This window comes from Poecilia reticulata, linkage group LG20 (genome assembly GCF_000633615.1).
Source record: "Poecilia reticulata strain Guanapo linkage group LG20, Guppy_female_1.0+MT, whole genome shotgun sequence".
Lineage (NCBI taxonomy): Eukaryota > Metazoa > Chordata > Actinopteri > Cyprinodontiformes > Poeciliidae > Poecilia > Poecilia reticulata.
Genome location: NC_024350.1, coordinates 18,241,519 through 18,265,599, shown reverse-complemented (window position 1 = coordinate 18,265,599; position 24,081 = coordinate 18,241,519). Strand labels below are relative to the sequence as shown.

The window sequence follows — 24,081 nt, the reverse complement described above, 5'->3', positions numbered from 1 at the left end:
TTTTTCATCTTTTATACCCTGACACACAGATTAAAGCAATCACAGATGCCAAGATTGTTGATTATTCACAGATTTTAAATATAAATGGAGCAAATGTGCTGCAGCAGCTGTTTGTGTGAATGTGATTACAGTCCCTACCAGACTAACCTCACTGACTTTAATCATTAAAGATCAGTGGATTATTACAAACTTCCTCTGAGTTGGAATGGATTCAAACTTAGTTTCAGGAATGAATAATATGAAACTGTCATGAATCTTATGATCTGCTCTCTGCTTTGGTTCTGGGAGTCGAGTCCATTTTAAATCCATTCCGTCTGAATATTTGAACCCAGTCTGGAGTGGAAATCAGTGGCTTTTCAGATGAAAATCTCCTGATGATGTTCAGTCTGTACTTAAGTTTTTTTGTAACTGTCTTGTCTTCACATCTGATCGTTGAACAACTCAGGCCCATTTTCTTCTATACTGGACAATTGGATTTGGTGCAGTACCCTTAAAATCCATTTCTGTGTCCCGGGGTGGCTTGATGCTGGATGGGATAAGAGCCAGTTGAGTTTTTTATTGCTCGTGCTTTTGATTGTTTTCATAACTTGGTTTGTTTGTCCAAACAACATATTTGCTTGGAAGCACGAAGGGCATCTGCCTCCAACATTGTAGCATCAGATTTTCTTCAGATGAACGACATTTTGTGCAGAGGAGTCGATTGTTCCTCAGGTTTCTGAGGGGTTTGTTCATCCCTGCAGGTTTCCATGACTACAGAGTTGATAGTGAGATAGCAGTGGCTCAATGGGAAGTTAATGAAAGAAGCGGAGAATGTCATTCTTATGGTTCACATGTTGTTGGATGTGAGTATTATATAATCACACTGAAGTCAAGTTTATTTTTATAGCACATCTCAGCAACAAAGCGGTTCAAAGTCCCTTAAAAATAAAAGCATGACACAATAAATAAACATAAAACTGCATTACAGAGACGATGTAAAGAGAAGTAATGACAGCTTGTTCCAGTCGGAAGCATCTCTGATTGAAATGATCTCAGTGTTTCAGCATCTTTTCGGTTTTCTGGAAGTTTTCCTCCAGATGAAAGGATTAAAGGTAAAAACATGGATGAGTTTCTCTAGCTGTCACGGCGACGTTCAGGTGACAGAAGGCTGACTTTGTAACCATATTTACGTCGTTGAGTCCGACCCAGCTCTGCAGTCGTTTCAGTAACACACCATGAAAAGCTGCACTAAGGTCCAACAGAACCATCACTGTGGATCTTCCACAGATGGATGTCATTCAACACTTTGACCAGCGCAGTCACCTCACTGTGGTAACCATGGAAACCAAAAGACGTCAAGTGATCATTGTTAGGAAGCTATTGGAACAGATTTTTCAATAAGTTTGCTAATAAATGAAAAATCTTTCTTTTCAAACACTAAGTACCAACGGTAAAATAAAAAAATAAAAGATCTTATTCCTATAAATACACTCTTAGTCATAGCTCTTATGGAACATAAATAAAAGTATCTTAACAAAAGGTGATGAGAAGATACATTGTGCTTACATGAGATTTATTATACAGGGAATGTTGAGCAGCTTTATGTGCCAATTATACCTCTGAGGTTTAAGAAATAACCTGCACTGCTGAAAAGAATCATTTTAAATAACCTTACGAGTTTCTGTCAGCTGCGAGAATAACAAGAACATAATTAAATCAGCTGGAAATTGTGACACTTTCACATTTGTTTTTGCTCTGCAAAAATAACCTTCATGAGTTTATTGTTTTGTTAATTAAGAACAGAACAGAATATCTCAAAATGGATTTTCTAAAAACCAAGTTAAGATTTAACAGCTTGTAAAATCACATTTCCAAGCATACAGCATGTGCATTAGTCTTCAGGTTTTGACTGAATCATCGCAAGACATCAGTTGTTTTCATTTTAAGTCATTCGGTTGAATGTTTGGTGACCCAGTTTGTTCTAAGCTTCAGTTCACACACAGACAGCTTCACATTTGACCTTATATTTATATATACTGGCATAAAATCCAATGAGTGCAAGCTGCAAACAAAGCCCACATCATCACTCCTCCACTGCCCTCCTCCACATAAAGCTGAGCATGTAATTTGGTCTCAAAGGACATTTTTCAAGACGTATTATTTCGATTTTCAAAAGCTAAACTTGTGAGAAAAGTTTTCCTCCTGGTAACTTTCTCAGTCTTTTTGAGGTCCGTTTTTCTAATTGTCGCATCTTTGTTTTGATATTAGAGTGAATTTGCTGCTACATAAACTGGTGATTGTCTTATATGTCATCTATTTGCAAATAAACTTTCTCAGAATACAACAACGGACTTCACACTGCAAAAATACAAAATGTTAAAAACTATTTTCAGTATGATTTCTAGTCCAATTTTCTTACCACATTTGAAGTACGACAAAACAATTTTTTAAGAATCTTTTCAGTGATATTTAGGAGCTTGTTTTAAGTCAGTAATTCATTAATATTGATACAAAATTATTAGTTCCATTGGCAGATTATTTCACTCATAACATGGGAAAATGTCTCGTTATCAGTAAAATTATCTGCCAATAAAACCACAACTTTTTCATCAATATTAAGAAATTATTGACTTAAAATAAGCTCCTAAATATTGAAAAGTTACTTGAAAGCTAGTTTTGTCTCAAAGTGCACTAATAAAAACTAGATTAAAATTAAAAACTAGATTAAGACTTTGTGTTTTTGCAGTGCAGATTGTAAAGTTTCCCATTTCCATCCACACACAAAAGCATTTCAAAATAAGCTTGGGGCCCAGCAGGGAGCCCTGTGGAACACCTAATGTAATCTATAAAGAGTTGACTTTACTAGCCGTGTCTTTTTTTCTATATATTTTGTTAATTTTCTTACTCATTAATTAGTTAGTTTGTTAAAGTCACATGACACAACTTTGACTTTTTAATTGAGCCCTTTAACAGAACAATATTTAAAAAGTGTGAATATAAAATATTTCCAAAGTTTAGCCACCTCTACCTGCGCAGTGTTTGCAGAGGTTTTCATTAGTAATTTTCTGCTTGGACTGACCCACAGCTTGAGCCATTATCACAGATAATATCTGAGACATACATAATGGAGGAAAGCTGAGATTAAGCAGATCTGAATGCATAATGCAAATAGTCAGCTGGGGCAATTTGCTCTCCACTATTTATCTTTTTCCTCCAGTGTTTGATGTAATTAACGGCTGTTTTTAGGACAGAGCTGTCTGCCTCCACTCAAGGTAATCAGCACAAAAAGAAGCTTTACAGGATTTACAAATCCATCATTTTAACTTTATGATTAATGTACTGGGAATTATAGCAAGAAAAAACCACCCTAATTATTTCCCTTTTACACAACATTTAAATTTATTGTACTTTTTTTTTTCATTTATTATTGTTTCTCAGTATTGATGTTAAATTGATGCTGCTACTTTGCCTGAATGGTTCAGTCTTTTCCCAGAGTCGTTTAAAAACAGAGTTGGAAATGAGGAAGAGCAAAGATTGAGCCAAAATATTTGGCCCTGGTGCAGCTGAGGCTCTGATCCCTGAAAAGCTCTGCTTTCTGTCAGACGCTGATAAAACTGGAAAAAAAACCCCATATTTTTTACATATTTGTTAAATGTTAAAATAGTCACCGTGTTTTGACAGTTTACGAGACAAATAATCTGTGAAAATAAACCACAGAGCCAGGAGGAAGGTTGTAGCGCTGTCAATCATCCTCATGTACAGGCTGCTAATTGTGCTAAAGACGGAGAAGCAACTAACCATTATTGGAAAACTATTTATCTGCCATCAGCGTCATGCTAACTAGCATAAGCATTCATAAAAGGATCTGCTAGCTGCAGCGCCACATGGAGGGTGAATGACAGCGCTAAGACCCGCCTCCTGGCTCTGATTGGTGACAGATAGTGACAATTTCAACAAATAAGTAAAAAAAATGTTTTTTTTTAAATAAAAGTTACATATTGCAGCTTTAATTGGACGTTTGTTTCCTCGTGTAGATTCACAAAGAACTAAAATAATATTTTTTATAAATCAAAGATCCATCACATATCTTCTGCACTGAATGTAAATGTTAAGGAGTTTCTCCTTCCTGATGTACGGTCCTGCAGGAGAGAAGCAAGAGTCGCCTGTTTTTCATTTGCTATCCTGCAGTTCAGACAGAAAACAGTCGTCACAGCATTTAGTTTAAGCCCACTTTTATAGCCACAAGCCTCTGACAGCTGTTATACTAGCAGTGATAAAGGAAAATGATTCAGAGGTGTCAGGAGAGAAGCGTAACGAACATGCATCCATTCAGTCTCTGGAAAACCGCCTTTGGTTTGGAAACGAGAAACAAAAGCAGCAAAATGCAGTGCTGATAAATCTACTACTGAAGCTTAAGGAAACAACTTCACATTACTATCCCAGAATGCACTGCAGGTCAAAAAAGGTGATAAATAAACACCATTTTTAAAGTACCGTAGTTAGAATTTATTAAGTGTTACTTGTAGGGAATTTTACCAAAAGAACCTAAAAGGTTGTAATTTTCTTGGCTCAGTTAAAATCTTAGTCTCCATTCCACACTTCTCCACACAAAGTACTGGTTTTGCTGCGTTTGCTTTAAGGATCGGTTTGAGTGGAGTGTTTATTAACAGCATGGAGAAGAAAGCTTTCTGAGTGGTTTCAGTTTGAATTGTGAGGATTTTCAGGGGAAAGTTAAACCAACCCAACACTTATATCTGCTTGGAGCTGTTAGAAACAAAGATGAAAAAGTGGCAGCTGAAAATTAAATGCAACCCAACAGTGTTATTTAGCACCTACATGAGGATTGCTGGAGAAAGTGGCAAAAGGGTTAAGAAACCTAGCAACCCAAGCTGAGCTGCAGTACATTAGGAAAAATGGCTGCTGGAAAAGACAAAAGTTTAGTTGTTGGGTTACCGTCCAGAAACCACTTGCTTCATTCTTGCTAGCTGTGCAGGAGGCTCCACTTCTGCTTTTCAAAGATGTACAGTTGTATAATTGCACATCTGTTTTCGTATATAAGTATAAACGTTGAGTTGAGGGGCGTGGCCAGCAGCAGCTTACCTGGGTTTAAAGTGACACGACGCCCTAAAACGGCTCATTCTGACTAAAGAAATCTCAAAATTTAGTAAAAAATGAAACAAACATGTTTTGTATAGACCATAGACATATCATAACCTGTTCTAGGAACCATAATGGGTAGTATTTAAGAATCAACTTTAAAAATTTAGTCCAATTTCACATGTTGGGTTTCTTCTCAGTGACCGTCGTTCCATTTCATTCAAAATGTCCTCCAGCATGTTCCTACAATCCAAGAGGAACTGGTGATGATGTGAGAGTGAAGCACAATATCACAAAACCAAAATGAAAACAAAGTCGCTTAAAGTTAAAACTTTGACATTTTGGATCGAAATATGATGACAATGCATCCAGTCAGAGAATCTCACTCAAAATAAAACCTGCCCTTTATAAAACATACTGCTTAACTACACCAGTTATATTCCATAAGTGGCAAAACATTACAAATGTCTTAATTGAAACATAAACTACTATTACTGATGAAGTTATTGATGTCAGTGGAAAATAAACTTGGAAGTTTGCGATGCAGACCAAAGGGAAAGCCTCTGTTTGAGGCTTCAGAGAATCTAACCGTCCTGAGCTCAGAGTTATTTAATGAATGCAGAGATGTTGAACCTCTTCTCTCTTTTTCCATGCAGGAAATAATCTTTGCTTTCAAACATTTATTGGTAAAACTTCTCTATTAAAAGAGCTAGCTTGTTCATTGAACCTTAGCCCTGAATTAAAGTTAAATGTCCAGTGTGAGTTCAGACAGCAGTTTTTTTCTCTGTTGCTTCTTGATCTTCAGTCTGACCTCATGATAAATTATAAGGTCACAAAATCAAAGCGGAGCATCCGTGTGGACGGACTCAGACTGCCTATTATTCCCAGCTCGTTTGCTCCTGTGTTGGAAGTTTCCTCCGTGTCGGCTCAACGCTTTGTTTTATTTACAGACTGTGACTCATGGTAACCAAGAAATCGAAGTTTCTTTTCTTTCCTGTTGTCTTGGGAAAGTTTGGCAAAGACCAAAAGGAAACAATAATATCTCTGATGAATCATTAATATAATTTGATATGGATTGGATCATCTTTGTGTTAATCTTTTGCACTTCAGTCAACAAACCAGCTGAACTGTACAAACTCCCAAGAGTGGAAGTGGCCAAATCTGAAAATATATTACAGATATGTTTTTTTTGTCCAAAGCTCCGGTAATGTGTCATAATTACCAGCTACAAAATCAACGTTACTTCCAATGAAAGTAAGTAAACTAAACCTTAAATGTACCAATAGTACATATGTTTCATTTAGTAATTGAAATTATGAAAATGAATTTGCTTAATGGAAACATACCAATTTTAAAAAAAAAAATTGTCAGCTGTGTTGAAGTAGATATATTCCTCAGAATTGCAATTTTTTTTTTTTTTGCTTGACAGTTAGATGTTACTACTGGCAAAAACAACAAAAAAAGACAACAGGAAGTGGTACAACGAAGCTTCCTGTCACTCGATTTTTGCTTTCGTGAAACGGGAAGTTGCGCTCAGTGTCTTCTTCAGAGGTTTTCGTGTTGTTTTCGTCAGTGGTTTTTGGTACAGCGCCCCCACAGGTGGGGAGAGGAACAGGTTCTTCAATGTGTTTGATTTGTTTGACTCAGTGCAGCGTGAAAACAAACCGCACCAGCTGAAAATTAGGGCTGTGTAATAATATCGATTTTGCGATATATATATCAATATTTTCTTTCCTAGAAAAAAATCAATATTCATCCGCAAGTATTGTAACATCCAACTGTCACCTTGTTCACTCACTGCTTGCTTCGCCGGGAGAGTGATTAGTTCATCAGGCTTATAGTGATTCCTTCAGATGTTAAGTGTCAAGGTTAAAAAGGTATCAAACTGTTCAGAGCAGGTACTTGGTGCACTTTATTTACTTTACAAGTACATGTAAGCTACAGTTTGTACTGTTTCAATTAAAAGAAACATGTTTTCTCACCACTTCTCTGATTCATTTTGTCCAGCTGTCGATTTTAAGTCTGTGTCCAATCAGAGCCAGGTATTGTGTAGTTGGTGCTTTTAATCAGTTTTCAGTTAAATTAATTCAATCCAACTCTATAACAGTCACAAAATGTCACCAAAATCACTCTGTCCCTCTAAAATCTTTCAGAAAATCGCAAAAGTGTATCGAATTGTATCGTCATTGAATATCGCAATATATATCGTATCGTGAGCAGAATATCGTGTATCGTATCATATAGTGAGATTATTGTATCACTACAGCTCTGCTGAAAATTTAACAAATGTTTCAATTTTTGCCACAAATTGAAGAGAGTATTAGGAGCATCAGGAGTTAAACTTAATTTTTAATGAAGTGTGTTTGTTTATCAGCTTGTATTGCAAAACCAACATATGGTCAGTTTGGAGTGAGTCTGACTTCATATTTTCTGGTGAGCATACAGACAATAGTCTTCTATAAAAAAGGAAAACAATAACAATGGTTCAGGAGGAACAGCAGCGTCCCGGGGGAAACCATGCTGGTTGAGAACATCCTGTTGTTATTCCATCACTGCTTTTAAAAAAAAAATCTCAACATGATTTTCAATAAGAAAGTTCTGCAGGAGGTCGACTCAACAGAACAGCAAAACATTTTGTTCCCAAAGCAGAAATCTGTTGCCTGCAAATCCTGTGAGTGTTTCTTTTTCAGTCAGACGCAGTGATCAACACAATGGAGCTCCGTCTAACAAAAGCTGCTGCATTGTTAGCAAAACTTTGGGACGCATAAAAGTGAAGGTTACATTCAATAAAATGTCCATTTGCTCTCATTCTGATCTTTGTTCCTGTTATTTCCAAATGAAGGTAAAGTAGACGACAGAAAGCTCTTCAAAACTGAAGAACTGTTTCATGGTAAAAGCTCTAATTAGCCATTAACATTTTTCCCCTGGTTGTAAATTTCCCCCTTTTTAACAACAAAGTGCCTTTAACAGTATAAAGCGTCAAGAGTTTAATTTAGTCATTCTGGTCTTTTTGCTGCCCCTCTTCTCGTCCATTATCAGGAGAAGCAGTTTAATAAGTGTGACTGTCTCTGTGTCTGATTTAATGTGATATAGACAAATATCCAGAAGGGGAAATTAAAACAAATCAAGTGTGCTTGTTGTGAGTGAGGACAGAGGCTCTTTGGCTTCCAGGGCCACAGTAACCATGAAATGCTGAGTTATTTTTAGCCACATTTGGCTAAAAAGTTTTGCTTAAATTGTCTCAAGTGTTTTGGAGTTAGACGTTTACTTGATGGTACATCTAGTGCAAACACTTGGAATAAAACAAAACTGACTTACAAGTAACTTTTTACCATTTGCAGCAGTTTTTTTACGTCAATAATTCCTTAATATTGATGAGAATTTAGTTTCACTGGCAGATAATTTCATTTATGTGGGAAAAATTTCACATTGTTTGAAATATTAATAGTACTTTTTCACTTTTTCATCAATGTTAAGGAATTATTTACTTTAAAAAATCTCATATTCCTGCTGAAAAGCTACTTTTAAGTAGCTTTGACTTATTTCACATGTGCGAAAACAAAAAACTCAACAAAAATACTTGGTAGGATTTTGTGGGTTTTGCAGTGTTTGCTCTGGAAAAATTACATTTGATGTTCTGAACTTATCATTAACGCGTAACATCATTTTTACCCTATAATGTATTTAAAAATATTCAAATTCAAAATGCTGTATTTCTGACAGGAATTGTTTTTTAAATGCTGTTTTATTTTTTCTCCACTTCTGACCAGCATTTTTACTCTGATGCCCAGGTTATCCACACAATTAGCATTTTTAAAACCAATAGCATTTCATGATTTATATCGTTACAGCCACTCATAAATCTTATGCCAATCCCTCAAATGGAACAAAAAACATGTAAATGTGAATTTTACATGATTCATCCCTTTAAAGAAAATTGATTTTATGTTTTCTCTGGTTGTTTTTGTTAATATTAAAACTAATTTAATGACCAAAAACATTTAATTGTAGCAAAGAAAAGCACAATCTGAAATACTTTCTCACTGAATCCATCCTGCAAGTTCTGATTTTTATTTTTTAGTTGTTTCTTCAACACAACAGGCCAAAGTTTCCTCCCCTGATCATGTATAGATATGAAATATCACCTCGTTTCCTAATTATTTCCTCCATTCAGAAGCGCTCTGGCAGTTTTTATCTCTTTATAGTTTAAACATCAGCAGAATAATGAAGCTTAGGCGCCTCTGGAGGATCATCAGAGTTTAAAATATTCTGCTTTTTATTCTCTTCAGCTTTCATGAAATTTCAAAAGATGAACTTCAGAAGATGCACAAGATTTTAAACCCTCAATCAGATCTGATTGTTTTTAACAGATGAACATTTTAAATTCATTAGAGATTTCTCACACGGCCGTGTGCAACATGTTAACAAACACTCACAGACACGCAAATTCAGCTGCACTGACCTTTTCTGACCTTCACATTTGATGTATAAAAGATCTGAGGGAGGAAAAATTCAAGAAAATGTAAAGTCTGAGGTGAAAATAGTTTTTAATGTCAGGGTCAGAAATTAACAGAAATATTTCAACAATGTTTGGATGCTGCACTGATTTCAGTGCTGATTGAAACACATTCTTGCATTTAAATAACATTTTATCAAAGACGCTCAAATTCGTCGTTTTCATTAAAACTTCCTGTATTTTCTGAGCGGCAGATCAGATAAAACTTAGCAAAAGTTCATCCGTTTAAAAACTGATTTTACTTGGGAGTCTATTTTTAATTTAAAAAAGTGAAATAATAATTAAATGTCATGCATAATCACAGTGTGCTGCCACAGTGCAGCACACTGTGGCAGCACTGTGGGCTGCACAGTGGCGCAGTTGGTAGAGCTGTTGCCTTGCAGCAAGAAGGTTCTGGGTTCGATTCCCGGCCCCGGTCTTTCTGCATGGAGTTTGCATGTTCTCCCTGTGCATGTGTGGGTTTTCTCCGGGTTCCTCCCACAGTCCAAAAACATGACTGTCAGGTTAATTGGCCTCTCTAAATTGCCCCTAGATGTGAGTGTGTGTGTGCATGGTTGTGTGTCTCTGTGTTGCCCTGCGACAGACTGGCGACCTGTCCAGGGTGACCCCACCTCTCGCCCGAAACGTTGGCTGGAGATGGGCACCAGCAATACCACTGAGGGAAAAAGGGTGCAAGAAAATGGATGCATAATCATTTCATAGAACATGCTTTTCAGTTGTGGTTTAAGATAAATATTAATTATTACGTAATTATCTCTGTTTGTGTTTTAAACTAGTAGAAACGTTTCCCTTTGTCAACACTTTCCATTCACAGCCAAAATGTTTTTTGTTTTAATGACATTGAATTTGAAGCCTTTTAGATTTTTATTTGCTCTAAATGATCTTCTGTTTTCACATGATTCTTATTTTTTTAATTATCTTTTATTCGGGCTGTTTGAAAAGCATTTTGTCAGAAAATAACAGGATATTCAGTGACTAATAGAAATTGCTTTGTGCACTGAGAAGAACCGATTAAATTTTCTTTCTGAAAACAATTAAAGGAGGAAACTGAAAGCTATAGAGTTTAAAGAGCCATGAAATAGATGGTAAGGTACTTTTATAAACAGTTACATAACTACAGATTTTTGTTTATGTTTGGAATTAGAGGACAAACTCTTGAAGGCTTTCGCTCCACTTTTTACTGAATTATGCACTAAAATGTTAAATAGTTTAACTCTGTCATATTGTCTCTTATTTAAAAATGAAGCTGAGCTCTGGATGAGTTTGGCCTTCAGGCGTTTAGGAATATTATTAATTACAAATGTCTCTGTAAATGAACAGGAGGATTTCATTCATTTTCTTTTTGTTTCTCTTTTAGTTCTTTTTGTTGTATTCATCATGAATGACTAATGCTTTCATTGCTGTTTTGTTTCAGTTCACTACAGAGGCTCTCAGTTTTTCTAATAAAGGGAGTAATTTAGTTTAGCTGTTATGTGAGCATCTGATCAAAAAGTAACTTTCTTCATTGCATAAAATAGAAACAGCAATTTGTAAGCAGAGGCCAGAAAACGTCTAGAAAAAACGAGGAAATTTGGGAAATTTACACTTTGCTGGAAAAAAATCTGAAATGTTGAGAATTTCAAAAGTCTAAAAATTTCAATTACTTTAAATTAATTTCCATGTTTCAGCAGAAATGGACTCTTTCTTTTCCTTTCTACAACAGCCACAATACGCCATCAAGATTTAATATAAATGCACTTCAGTCAAAACAGCAAATTATAAAGTTAAATGCGCCACAACTGTAAAGTCTGTTTTATTTTCAAAGGTCGATTCATTATGTTAGACTAAAATTTTTGTAAAACTATACTTTTGATAGTTTTAAGAGCCATTTACAGAATGATAATCACAAACCTATTTTTGTTTACATCTAAACTGATTCTACTTTCTTTTCTTCTTCTCAAATTTTAAACTAGAATTTCAAAACCATTTGAATAGAAAAATTAGTTCTTGAATTAAAAATTGTTTCAGAATTGAATCATGACCCTAAAATTTGGAATCGAATCACGAAACATTCACATCTCTACACTTCAAGACCTTAAATCCTTACTTCCCCCAGAAGTTACCTTTTCACTTTGTAAATAAGCCACTTTCACTGCTGACTTTGTGTTGCATCTGCATGAAGGTTTCAACCTGCAAAAGACACCAACATGGCTTTTCTAAAACGTTTCACTCTGGATTTTGCTGCCAAACCTTCACATTTATATCCGCAGTGGCTCTTTAATTACAGGAGGAAACAAAAGGAGCATTTCCTTTCCTCTCACAGATTCACACATTAACCGCTGCAGTTCCAACTTCCAGCTCAGTCTGTGTGAACAAAATCATTTAAAATCCTCCTGGAGGAAATCTGACAATTAGAATGATCATGTTTTTTAGTGCATTTATAAAATAATTAATCAGGTGAGTCTGATGCCTGATAACTGAATTCTTGTTAAAAAAGCAGATGCTAATTACCAAGTCAGATTAAGTTTATTTGAACCTAAATGGCTGCTCAAAACATGCACGTGTAAATAAGCTTGAATTCCACCTGCTAATCTGCATTTACACTTGCTCTAACAAAAACACTGGGGAAAAATCTACTTAGTTTTAAAAAGTGGTGTGTTTTGACAAATTTAAGCCATTCTTTTAATTAAACCAATGGGATTTTATAGATATTTTATTGAGAATATTTTAACCTTCTGCTGTTTAAGCGAAGCTAAAGAGGCTAGGAGAAAATCCTTGAAGCGCAGCAACCAGTCAGGAAACACATAGGAGCCATGAATGCAGTTGGAGTCCAAATATGAACGCCAAGCAGACCAGACGCCGCTCCAAAAACAGGAAGTGGACTACAGCGCAGGGCATTCTGGGTAAATACAACCAAAGCAAACATGTTAGCCTAGTGCAGTGGTTCTTTACCTTTTTTGAGGTACCGAACCCCCCAGTTTCATATGCGCATTCACCGAACCCTTCTTATTTATCCCCCTGCCGACACACAAAATACTTTGCGGTATTCTGATTTAGTAATGTAATTATATTAGCTGTGTTACCACCCCCACGCCACTAGAGGCAGTAGCAACCCCGAAAAGATGCGACTAAGGAGCAGATTTAGACTATAGAATTTGGTAAAAACGGTGAGTTTTGCTGAAAGACACAAACTCAAATCCATGCTGAGTGGAACTCCTTCAATCAGGGCTCCTCCACAGCTCTGACTTTACACAAGTGTGTCTTTACCTCCGCGGCAGAGGCTCCGCCGAACCCCTGAGACCGACTCACCGAACCCCAGGGGTTCGATCGAACCCAGGTTAAGAACCACTGGCCTAGTGCTAGCAGGAGAAATGACTCGTTTTTTTCTAGACAAAAGAGAAACGGCTAAAAACTGACGCTACTCCATTTTTGTTGACATTTCAGGAAGAAGGAAAATGTGCTCGTCGTCTTCTTCAGAGGTTTTCATGTCATTTCCTCCAGCGGTTTTTGTTGCAGCGCCCCCACAGGAAGTGATTTATTCTTTGAAACAAATTTTAATTTCTTTTACTCTATACCTCTGTTTAATGCTTTTTATCTCACATTGGTCAACTTAAAATGTATTTAAATAAACTTTCTTCTCTTTAAAGTCTCCAACATGTAGCTGAATTTTGCACATTTTCTGATTTAGACTCAATTCACAGAACCTGAAGTCTTACATGAACACCACCTGTCCACATCCATGTGCAGCTTCCTCATCTGCCTGAACGTTTTGAGGAATTACTCATAATCACAGCAGCAACGAGCGGCTCGGCACTTAGGCTGGGAACATCAGAATACACTCGCTGACCGTTGTTTTTCCACTGAAATTTATTTTCTCTTCTCTGCACCTCGACGCAACGCACCATCTTCTGTCTCAAGTGGAAAATGTGTTTTCTGCTCTTTGTGTCACTTGGGGTAATTATGTGTCTCCATGTATGTACAGTGGCTGTCAGAAGGAGCTCATTCATGCAGAAAAGCAGCTCTGGAGGAAACGTAAGTCCATTAAAGATGTTTTTTTTTTCTTGCTTTCTGCACTAAAACATTTTCCCAACATATTAACAATTACAGGACATCCTTAATGTGCATTCATGAGTTGTGACATTTCATGTTTCTGAATTATATAACAACATCCATACATTTTATTTCATTCTTCATTTCATCTTCTGGTGCACAATTATACAACTTTGAAAAGCAAAAGTGGAGCCTCCTGCACAACCAAAAAGAATGCAGTAAGTAGTTTCTGGATGGTAAGTCGGCAATGTGTTTAAAGGTAACCTATAGTGCTTCCTTGAACAGGTGAGGAAAAGTCTATGGTCTAAACAAAACATGTTTTGGCACATTGTAATAATGAGGCGTTAGTCAGAATTAGTTGTTTTATGGCCTCTGTCACTGTAAAACCAAATTAGCTGCTTCTAACTCAATGTTTAAAGTTCCATGCGAAAATGGCTGCAAACAGATGCACAATTATACAAGCATACATGTTTGAAAAGCTGGAGTGGATCCTCCTGCGTAACCAACAAGAATACAGCAAGTGGTTTCTGGACAGTAAGTCAACAACTAAACACTTGAATTTCCAGCAGCCATTGTACAGCAGATAGAGAGGTAAAACCAGCTGACCAAATGTGTTGGGACTCTGCATGGGTTGCTAGGTAACATCTGGAACTCTGCTTGCGTTGCTAGGTAATGGTGCAATGCCTTTAGAAATTGACTTGACAACAGAGAGGTTTTGTGAAACGGATCATTTTCCAGACACCAAAAAACATGAAGTTATTTCCAAAAAACAGCTGGGAGTTTGTTTTTTTTTAAAGTGCTGGACTGGTTTTAAAAGCAGAAAACACTCAAATGGAAGAACAAAAACATAAAAAATGTTGAATTTAGTATAATAAATCTGCTTTAACATTTCTTATCACTGAGTAACTGAAGCATCTTTTTAAAATCAGAAAAGGTAAGTTGGTTCCTCACACTGAATGCTGGTTCTGTTCATTTAAGGTTCTGAAAAGAAGATGTGATACATTGTGGAGATGTTAAATTTTTTTCATCATAATTCAAAGCAGTCCTGATGCTTAAAAAGAAAAGTGTAGCTGGTGCTTCCGGTTTGTTTATCTACCCAAACAGCAGCTTGGCAGAGCTGCAGTCCTCCATGCATCACTGCGTGTTTGGGTCCAGCCTGTCCGCTGCGTTCCCACACATTCCTCCGTCTCTTTCACACCTCACACATTTCTTTCCTCCTTTTGTTGCCCTGAAGGCTTCGGCACATTACAAAGAGATGCAGGGAGCTCAGATCTGGCTTTCATGAGTTCTGTAGCACAGAACCAGAACTTTGTCAAAAGGCTTGAACGAGTTTTTGTCTCCTAGCATCAGGAAGATTCTTCTCAGAGCTGAATTATGAAGGAAGCTGAGTCAGTATAACGAGCTCCTGTCCTGTTTTGATGTTTTATAAAGGAAATACTAAGAAAATATAAAAATAAAGAATAAAATTACAAGAATAAAGTCATAATATTACGATAATAAAACTCTTATGAGAATAACCTCAAAATAAGAGAATTAAGTCTTAATGAAGTCATATTATTAGAATAGAGTTGCATAAAAATAAGGTTGTAATAATACAAGAATAATTAAAAATTCAAAGAATAAAGTCATAATGTCACAAAATAGTCATAATATTAAAATAACAGTTGTAATAATATGAAAATAGTTATAATATTACCATAATAACTCCACAATATTATGAGAATAAAGTTGTAATAATAAAAGAATAAAATCATACAATTCAAAGAATAAAGTCATAATGTTATGAAATTAATATGATAATAAATTTGTATTCTGAGAACAAAGTCTAAATAATACAAGAACAAAGTCATGAAAAACTTTAGTCATAATATTCTGATAATAAAGATAAAATAATATAAAAATAAAGCAGAAATTCAGAGAATAAAGTCACAAAATTACAAGAATAAAGTTGAAATAATACGAGCATATAGTTATAATATTGCAACAATAAAATCGTAATATTATCACTTCATTATTGTAAATAATCCAATAATATTTCTCGAACAATATCACTGATATTTTGAGAATAAATTTGTAATATTATCACTTTATTCTCATATTATTGTGACTTGATTCTCATACGACTATTCTGTCATACGTGATTTCTCTGAATTCTCTGATTTATCGTAATACTCCGTCATAAATAGATCGTTAAGATCGAGCTTTGACAGACACTTTGTCAGGCATCACATCTCATGATAGGGTTTAAATGGAGTGTTTATAAAAACATGAGGCAGCGTGTCGGACAGAAAACCACCTTCGTTTTCTGAGGCTGGAAGGACAAAAACAGCAGAAGCTCAGAATATTGATGCTGTTTGAAGTGACTGGAAGTGAATTGTAATGGGATCCTGCTGCCTGTCGCAGGAAAACTAACACATCTGGTCCAAATCCGTGGATCTTTTTCACAGCATAGATTTAAATATGTGATTTTTGCATTTATGCATAAACATTTTAGTGGAACATGAATACCTGACAGGTCCACATGGGAATGGAAACGGCCTGAGGCGCGGCGCTGCAGGGGGACAACGAACAAAGGCTTCAGGGGGCATATTACTGCAAAATACTTTACATAATTATTTCAACTACTTTCTAAACTATTCATACAGTTCTTATTTAAATGTGATACACTTTTTCTGAATGTTGAGGCTGTGAATGATATGAATAAGCACACAGCACAGTAAAGCCCTCCTGAATATTTAAGGATATAAAAAAAAGTAAAGGTTTATGAAAAATTTGTTGAAGGACAATTTTCTTCCTCGGAGTTTGTGATTGAAATCCTCCAGCAGTTCATCTAAAGGGGGAAAGGAGGCGAGGCATGTGCTGCACAATTCAGAACCTTTCTTCAAAATTAAAGATGTTGGTAGAAATAGAAAGTCAGTTAACTTGACTTAAACAGCTGTTTACACACACTGAATGAAAAGAAACTGATTTTTTTCTCAGTCTGAAGTTGAATAAAATCAAACTTTTTTTGTTTTAGTTTAGTTAGAATTACCAAAATTATTTCTGTTTGCTAAATGCCAGAAAACTACTTGGTGAGAATTTTTTTAAAAAGAAATTATTCATCCAATACTGTTGACAACGTCTGTTTTCAGCTTGAAAAGTTTAATTTATTCCTGAAGTTTGTGTTTGGAAAGAGAAGAAGCAACACGTGGGCAGAGTTCTCCAATGTTTGAGCTTCCTCATACTGAAACTAACTCTCAGCCTATCAGAAAATGTTTTTGCATTTCAATTCCCTTTGATGGACGATTAGTAATTTGGGAAGAATGCTTCCCCCCAGCAAACTGTGTGGGCTCTGACTCCTTAACCTTTTAGACTCATCCACCAATCACAGGTTCTGGATAACTTCACATAAAAAAACTGGAGCTGGACAACGAGACTCTGCATACAAACACCTCAAGAGACGAGATGGGATCAGTTTGGAGCTAAAGTGCAAGATAATAGAGATTACACTGACAAGGGTGAACCTGTTCCCAAGTTGCTGCATGAACTCTGAAGTTTAGCCGTAAGGCAGAATATTTTGTGTTAGTTTGTATTCTTGCTCGTCACTGATGTCCCTTTTGGTCAGAAAACAGGGTTTCCATAGTAATGTTACCCAAGACAGGTTCAACTTTATAAAGGGGGGGAAAAAAAGAAAGAAGAGAAATAGAAATGCAATTCTCTGCTGCCCTCTAGAGTATTAATGGTTGAAGTGCAAGCATGTATAAATGAAATATGTTAAAAAGTATCAGGTTATATGCTGTATAGATTACAACATTTAAACAAAAAACAGATTTGCTGCCATTATGTGGTTGAAACCATAGGTTTACATTCACCAAAATAAAACACACAAATTTAGTCTGTAATTTTAATTCATACGTTTAACTTAATTTAGTTTTGTATAATACAATCGGATTAAATTAGCTTCATTCTGACAAACTGATTTTTATGGACAAAAAATACTGTACACTTGGAAACATTTGCTCTCTATTTGCCAAATATTTCAAGTGGGAACCAGATTATTTCGGACAGCTGAAATGTATAGTTCCAATCTGCTCTCTAACGTTGGCAAATAAAAAGAGAGCAAATGTTAACAAATCTACAGGATTTGTTTTCCACGATGAAATAAATAAAACAGAACAGAATTTCACACAAGATCGGCCCCATTTCAGGCTGTCCTAACAGGACGTTTTCCCCTTCCAATATGGCGGAGTTATTGACGTCTCAGAGCGACGTGCACCTTGTCATACATCGGCGACGAACTTCTGATTCGTCATCGTTCGCGTCGTTGAATTTGATTGGTCGTTGGTGTTCCAGCGTTATAGATTCCGAGTAGAAACACGGACTCGCTGTTTTCTACCCGTTATCCAGCGGACATCGCATCTTCTCGTCGTTACAGCAAATGTTTAATTCACTTATTTAATGCAGTTGACGTCGTTGTAATCGTAAACGCTCGAAGCGACACCAATTCCGTCTGTTTCAGGTAATTTCTAAGGTGTTTGTCCTGAAATTACGTGCTAGCTACCTAGCTAACACGAGTTTACCTTAGCTACTGCTTTTAGCGCTAATTTTGCCGATAAAACTCCGTAATTTACTACATGTTTGTTATTTACATTCAGTATGTGGCCTATCTTTGAAATTTTTAAGCAAACGTCGACTGTTCTCTCTTACTGGTCAGATTTAAACATTGTATGAAATACTTTAATTCATCCTACAGTTAAATTGACTATTATGTGTTTTTAACTATTGTTTTAATTCTTGTCCAGGTTAATTCTGGTCTCAGTTTGAGTGAAAATATTTAAAATATCATTTAATTCACACAAATGGATAACAATCAGCCTACCTAAATTGCAATATCAACAAATGTCTGTTTTAAACCAGCTGTGTAGAAGAATAAATAAAATAAACTATGTTTTTCTGGAGAATATTTCCATATTGGTCTAAAACTGGACAGAGAGCAGGGCCGGTCCAAGATTCATTAAGTCCCTGAGCAGAAATGGGAGTAAGTCCCCCTTCCAGTTAAGGCTACTGGTGTAACCACATGTTATCATATTAAAAAAAGTCTCTATGTTTTCTATTAAAATAATTGATTAATCATTAACTAGAGTATAAGACATAAAAAAGGCAACTTGCTAAGCCAAAAGTGCATATAATATATATACATTTTGAATTTATGATGAAAGCACATTTACGCTTTAGCCAAAACTTTTTAAGTGACAGTTCAACTTCACAAAAAGGAAGGCCATGTTAATGCACTTTAGGCAAGAAAATATTAATTTTCTTATTTAAGCAAAGACTTTTAAATTTTTCGTTTTGCATTGAAAAATCTGTAGAATGTGTAAATTTCTTTATCTGATTAATCGATTATTAATATAATAAATGTAGATTTGTAAATACAGTAATAAGTGACTAAAGCTGCAGATAAAAACATTTTGTTTTTGTCCCCAGTCATGTCCTTCCAGTCGGACCGTGGGGGTCCGAGAGGACAGATGGCCCCCGGCCAGAACTACCTGAACCCTCCTGCTCCACAGCCTCCTGCTCCGCCGTACCATTACGACCCACAGACTCCGCCGGGTTCGGGTTACCATGGCAGCGCTGGCTACATGCCCCCCCACCCTGACTTCATGCAGTACCCTCCCCCAGCTCCGTCGCAGCAGAACCCCGGCGCTCTGAGTCAGTGCCCGCTGCGCCCACCTTTCCCCAAACCCCCTCCCAATTTCCCACCTCCCCCTTTGCCCAGCTCAGCTGGGGGTCCGTCTTCCGGCTCCCAGGTGTCTGCTCAGACCTCCTACCCCCCCTATATGATGCCTCCGCCCCCACTGCCTCACCCAGCCATGCCTCCGCCCATGAGCTACCACCCCACGTACCACATGAACTACCCTCCTTTCCCTCCTCCGCCCTTCAACCCCGGCTATACCCAGACTGCCGGCCCCTTCCAGCCGGACCACGGCGTGCGACATGGGGGGCCGTACCCATACGAGAAGTCTGCCGACAGCCGGAGGTCGCCGGAAAGAGGGTATCGCCATGACGACCACAGGCAGAAGAGCTACGGCTACGGCGAGCGGCACAAAATGGAGTTCAGCGGAGAGAGGAAGGAGCGCGGGAGGAGTCCGGACCGGCGAGGGAGGGCAGAGGGGGGGCGCTACAAAGCTGACTACGACAGAGGGAGGAGTCCGCCACGACACCGGAGCCGGGAGAGGAGCAGGTAGGGGTCAAACTGATGGCCAGGGGGCCAAAACTGGCACACCTCTACTTTTTATGTGGCACTCTATCTGGCTCAAATTCTGTAAAAAAAACAAAAAAAACCAAATTAATATTTATTAATCAATAAAAAACTGTTCAGTAATAAGGATCTCACTCCTGTCTGCTTCATCTCAGGGAGCGGTACCGCCACCGAGATGTTCGCCGATCCCAGTCACCCGATCGGTACAGGAAGAGACCTCGGAGGTACGACTGTCAGGTTCACACAGGGAGGCAGCAGAATGTCATTTTAGAGCTGATGATAAATTATGATAATGTCATTTTGAGACAATTTTCAACTAATAAAATGATAAGGCTACGATAAAAGTACAGCCTCTGAAAGTTCAAACTTTATTTTAAAGGGAAAAATCTAAATTTGATCATGAAAATATATTTTTCATGACAAATTCTGACCAATAAAATGATCGTTTTCAGTGTTTCTTAGATTTAGGTCAAAAGACCAAACCTGAAATGAGCAACCAGAGTTAAAAAATATGTGAGCCACTTTTAGAAAACCTGAAAGTGTGTTTTTATTTTTGTTTTGTGTAGTCGCTCAACGAGCCGAGACAGGAAGCGAGGGCGCTGGGAGGAGGAGAAGGAGCGGAGGTCGGACAGCTCCTCGGGGCCGAGCCGGGAGCGCAGCTACTCGTCGCTCCGCAGCCGGGACGCCGACGAGGCGTTCGACGAGCGCGAGCGACAGCGGGACAGAGAGAAGGAGAAGAACGACGAGGAGAAGGAGGAGGAAGAGCTGCTGAAACCCGCCTGGATCCGCTGCACTCACGCCGAGAGCTACTACTCCAACGACCCCATGGACCAAGTGGTACGTTCAACCAGCACACTGGTTCGCGGGCCTAACCCGGCCCGCTGTAGCTCTTTATGTGGCCTTCCAGGTGAACCCAGAACAGTTGTGTGCTTAAATGTTATTTTATCAATCAAATCAAAGTGATTTTCATCTGTTCTCTGCCAAACTACATCAGTCCCTCCAGTTTCTTTTTTCAGAGTTTGCACTGAATCAATCGAACGATAAATTTAAATTTCCACACTGCAAATTCATAATTTATTTGTCTAGTTTCTGAGTCAAACATCTTATTACACTTGAAATAAGACAAAACTAACTTACAAGTAACTTTTCAGGAAGATATATGAGCTTGTTTTATGTAAATAAGTCCTTAATATTGATTTTAAAAATACTTGTTCTGCTGGCAGATTATTTCTCAACAATAAAACATGTTTCTCTTTTTATAAGTGAGATAATCTGCCAGGGAATCCAGAACTTTGTTACCCTGATTAATTCCTCTAGGATCTCATGATTGTTTTTGATTTTTAAAAAAATCTTTTTTTGCAATTAAAATCACACTTTTAGAAATATTTACAAGACATTTTGGAATATTTGCACTTAAATGATGTCAAATGAGACTTTCTGTTATTCTCCACATCAATAAAGGACAATAACTTGACATCAAGTAAAGCTGAAGCAGAAGCTAAGTAGAAGTAAGAAACACTGCCACCTACAGGTGGTAGTTGGCATCATTTAAACCCAAAAATCTTCACCATTTTTATAAAAATGTGTAACAAAGTCAGAATTATGCATCATTGTGGAAAAACGTGGAAGCATAATTTTGAGTTTATTGCAAATTTTGTGCAAAAATGGTCAAAAACTTTGGGTAGTCAGGTTATTGTCATTGAGTGACAAAAAGTCATATGTTTTTGCCATGTATAAGCAAAAATATTACAAAAATGTCTTGCAAATATTTCTAAATTTGTAATTTTGAAAAAAAATCACAAAAACAATCAGTGTGAAAAGATGTTTGATATTACTTAATTTTAAGAACTTATTGATTACATATAGAGCTATTTATTAATATTTTAGCTGTTTTTTAATGGATTCTGTTAATACGTTCTGGAGCGTTCTCGGTCTTGAAAGTGATTTTGCCGCCCTGCTGTAGATCATCAGACGACGCCTCAGGTCGCGTCCTGATCCCAGCTCCGTGTTTTTCTCCAACGCTCTGACCTTTTCCAGGAGTCTGTGAAAGCTGCAGCAGGAACGCCGGCTGCTCTTCCAGGAACGCCACAGTGACTGTAAATGTCGGAGTAAACTGATTTATCACGACTGTCTGTGCTTCTTCTGCCGGGACAGTGAGGATGTTATCACTGAGTGAACAAACGGAGGGCGCAGACTGACTTTGGCGCTCAGATCGAAGGTTAAATGGAACCGCTTTATGGGAATGAAAGCTCGATAATTTAATGCGCTTCTCGTTCCGGGACAAAATTAAGTTTTCACAGTTTTCAAAATGAAATTTCAGGAGAGTGTTTGTCGCATTTTAAAGCACTCAGTTTGTCTTGATGATCGTTGTCATCTGATCGGCCCACAGAGCGACTTTCAGCCTCTAGAAACCTGATATCTAGTGAAGTGATCACATTAAGCCACTCAGACTGCCAACCCCGTCATTTCACACTCTGACATTCCTGTAAATGTCACAGAAAGTTGCATTAAAATGTTCTTTGTGCGTAATAATAATTTCTCTGCAGGAGTTGGAGGCAGAAATCGCATTAAATTCACTTCAGTCCCCTTTAGCCGCTGCTTCGACGTTAGAAACTGTTAGCATGTCGGTTGGATGATGTTTTCAAACTTTTTCCTTTTCCTTCCAAATCCAACAACGATCTTTACAGTCAGACGCCACAGGAAAAAAACCTTTATGCCCAAATACATTTGCAAACTGTAACCTGTGTTTTTATGTTTCTTTTAGAGTAACAGCTTCTTCCTTAGTGAGCGGCATTTCAGTCGTATTCCGGCATATTTGTGAATTTGCTTTTTAAATTTTTCCCCAAGAATTTACACTCCATGTTTCCAAGCTTGTGATCTCGGCACACAGAAATCCGTTTCCTTTCTCTGTTTCAGGGCGACTCCACGGTCGTGGGAACCAGCAAACTGCGCGACCTTTACGAACGCTTCGAGGACGAACTGGTAAAGCGGCAGGAACGAGCCAAAGGCGCTCGGCCCAAATGGGAGCCGCCTAAAACCAAACTGGACGAGGATCCAGGTGTGAAGCCCAACACTCACCGGCTCTGCTGCAGTTTCTTCTTTTTACACTTTATATGGATGAAAAGCTGAAAGTTACATTAAATCACTGTAACTTTAAGTTATCTAACGCCTTTAATAGACGCTTTAATCCCAGTTTTAAACACAAGAATCTGAAATATAATACAATAAAATTACAGATTAGGTGTGTTTATTTGTAACTTTTAGATTGTATGAAGATTTAATCCTGGGTTTAGACGTGTATGTGGAGAAAACAGTGAGCCTTAAAGCGAACTAAAGGAAAGGTTTTTTTAATAGATGATCTTCATCAGATCATGAGCTCAACATGCTTCTGCTAAATAAAATAATAATAATAAAAAACTGCTGTTGTGTGAAACTTTAAAAGTGATGAAAATGCCAGTTAATGTCCAACTTCCTGTTATCTTTTTGGAAACTAAAACACCTCATTTAAAAATCACCGTGGGGATATTCTGATTCAGATTTATTCATGTAAAACATTGATAGTGCATATTAATCATAAATATGCCAGATTGTAGCTCCAGGCTAGTTTCTGTCTGCTTGTCCCTCAGCAGGTTGATGTTCGCATAAAAACATGAGACTCCTGACGTTGGACCAGATTAATGAATATATGTGTCCATGACTGATGCACCTTCTGTTACTTATGTTACTTCCACTTCTTCTGTTAATACTTTTACCTTTTCTATTTTTTCTCTTACTTCTGCGTCATCTTCTCCTTCTATTTTTGTTACTTGCACATCTTCTGCTAATTTAATGTCATCCGCTTTTTGTATTTTTCTTTTACTTTGCATTCTGCTGCTGCTTCTACTTTTTCTCTCACTTCTTTGGCTGCTGCTTCTACTTTTATTTTTCTACTTCTACATCTTCTGCAGTGATTTCAAGACAATGAATTAAAATTTCTATTTATGTTAAAAATATTTTCCATGCCTGTCATTGAAAATGTTTATAAAAATATGTACAGTTTACAGAAAATATATAAAATTTATCTTAAAAAGCATAATCTGGCCAAATTTCCTGCATAAACACAACTAAAGTTTGGCATCTTTATCATCCTTCCTTCCTTCCTTCCTTCCTTCCTTCCTTCCTTCCTTCCTTCCTTCCTTCCTTCCTTCCTTCCTTCCTTCCTTCCTTCCTTCCTTCCTTCCTT

The 24,081-nt window shown here is 37.2% G+C and overlaps 1 protein-coding gene across 1 annotated transcript in view; it reads left to right on the top strand.

The window, feature by feature from the left end:
- Positions 1-17,952: 17,952 nt before the first annotated feature.
- drosha (drosha ribonuclease III) overlaps positions 17,953-24,081 on the top strand; it is a 135,040-nt gene continuing 128,911 nt past the window's right edge. Inside the window, exons 1-5 of the mRNA XM_008396408.2 lie at positions 17,953-18,119; positions 19,085-19,841; positions 20,015-20,083; positions 20,426-20,696; positions 22,776-22,917. Coding sequence (XP_008394630.1) covers positions 19,087-19,841; positions 20,015-20,083; positions 20,426-20,696; positions 22,776-22,917 — 1,237 coding nt within the window. The 5' untranslated portion in view covers positions 17,953-18,119; positions 19,085-19,086. The remainder of the gene's footprint in view (positions 18,120-19,084; positions 19,842-20,014; positions 20,084-20,425; positions 20,697-22,775; positions 22,918-24,081) is intronic.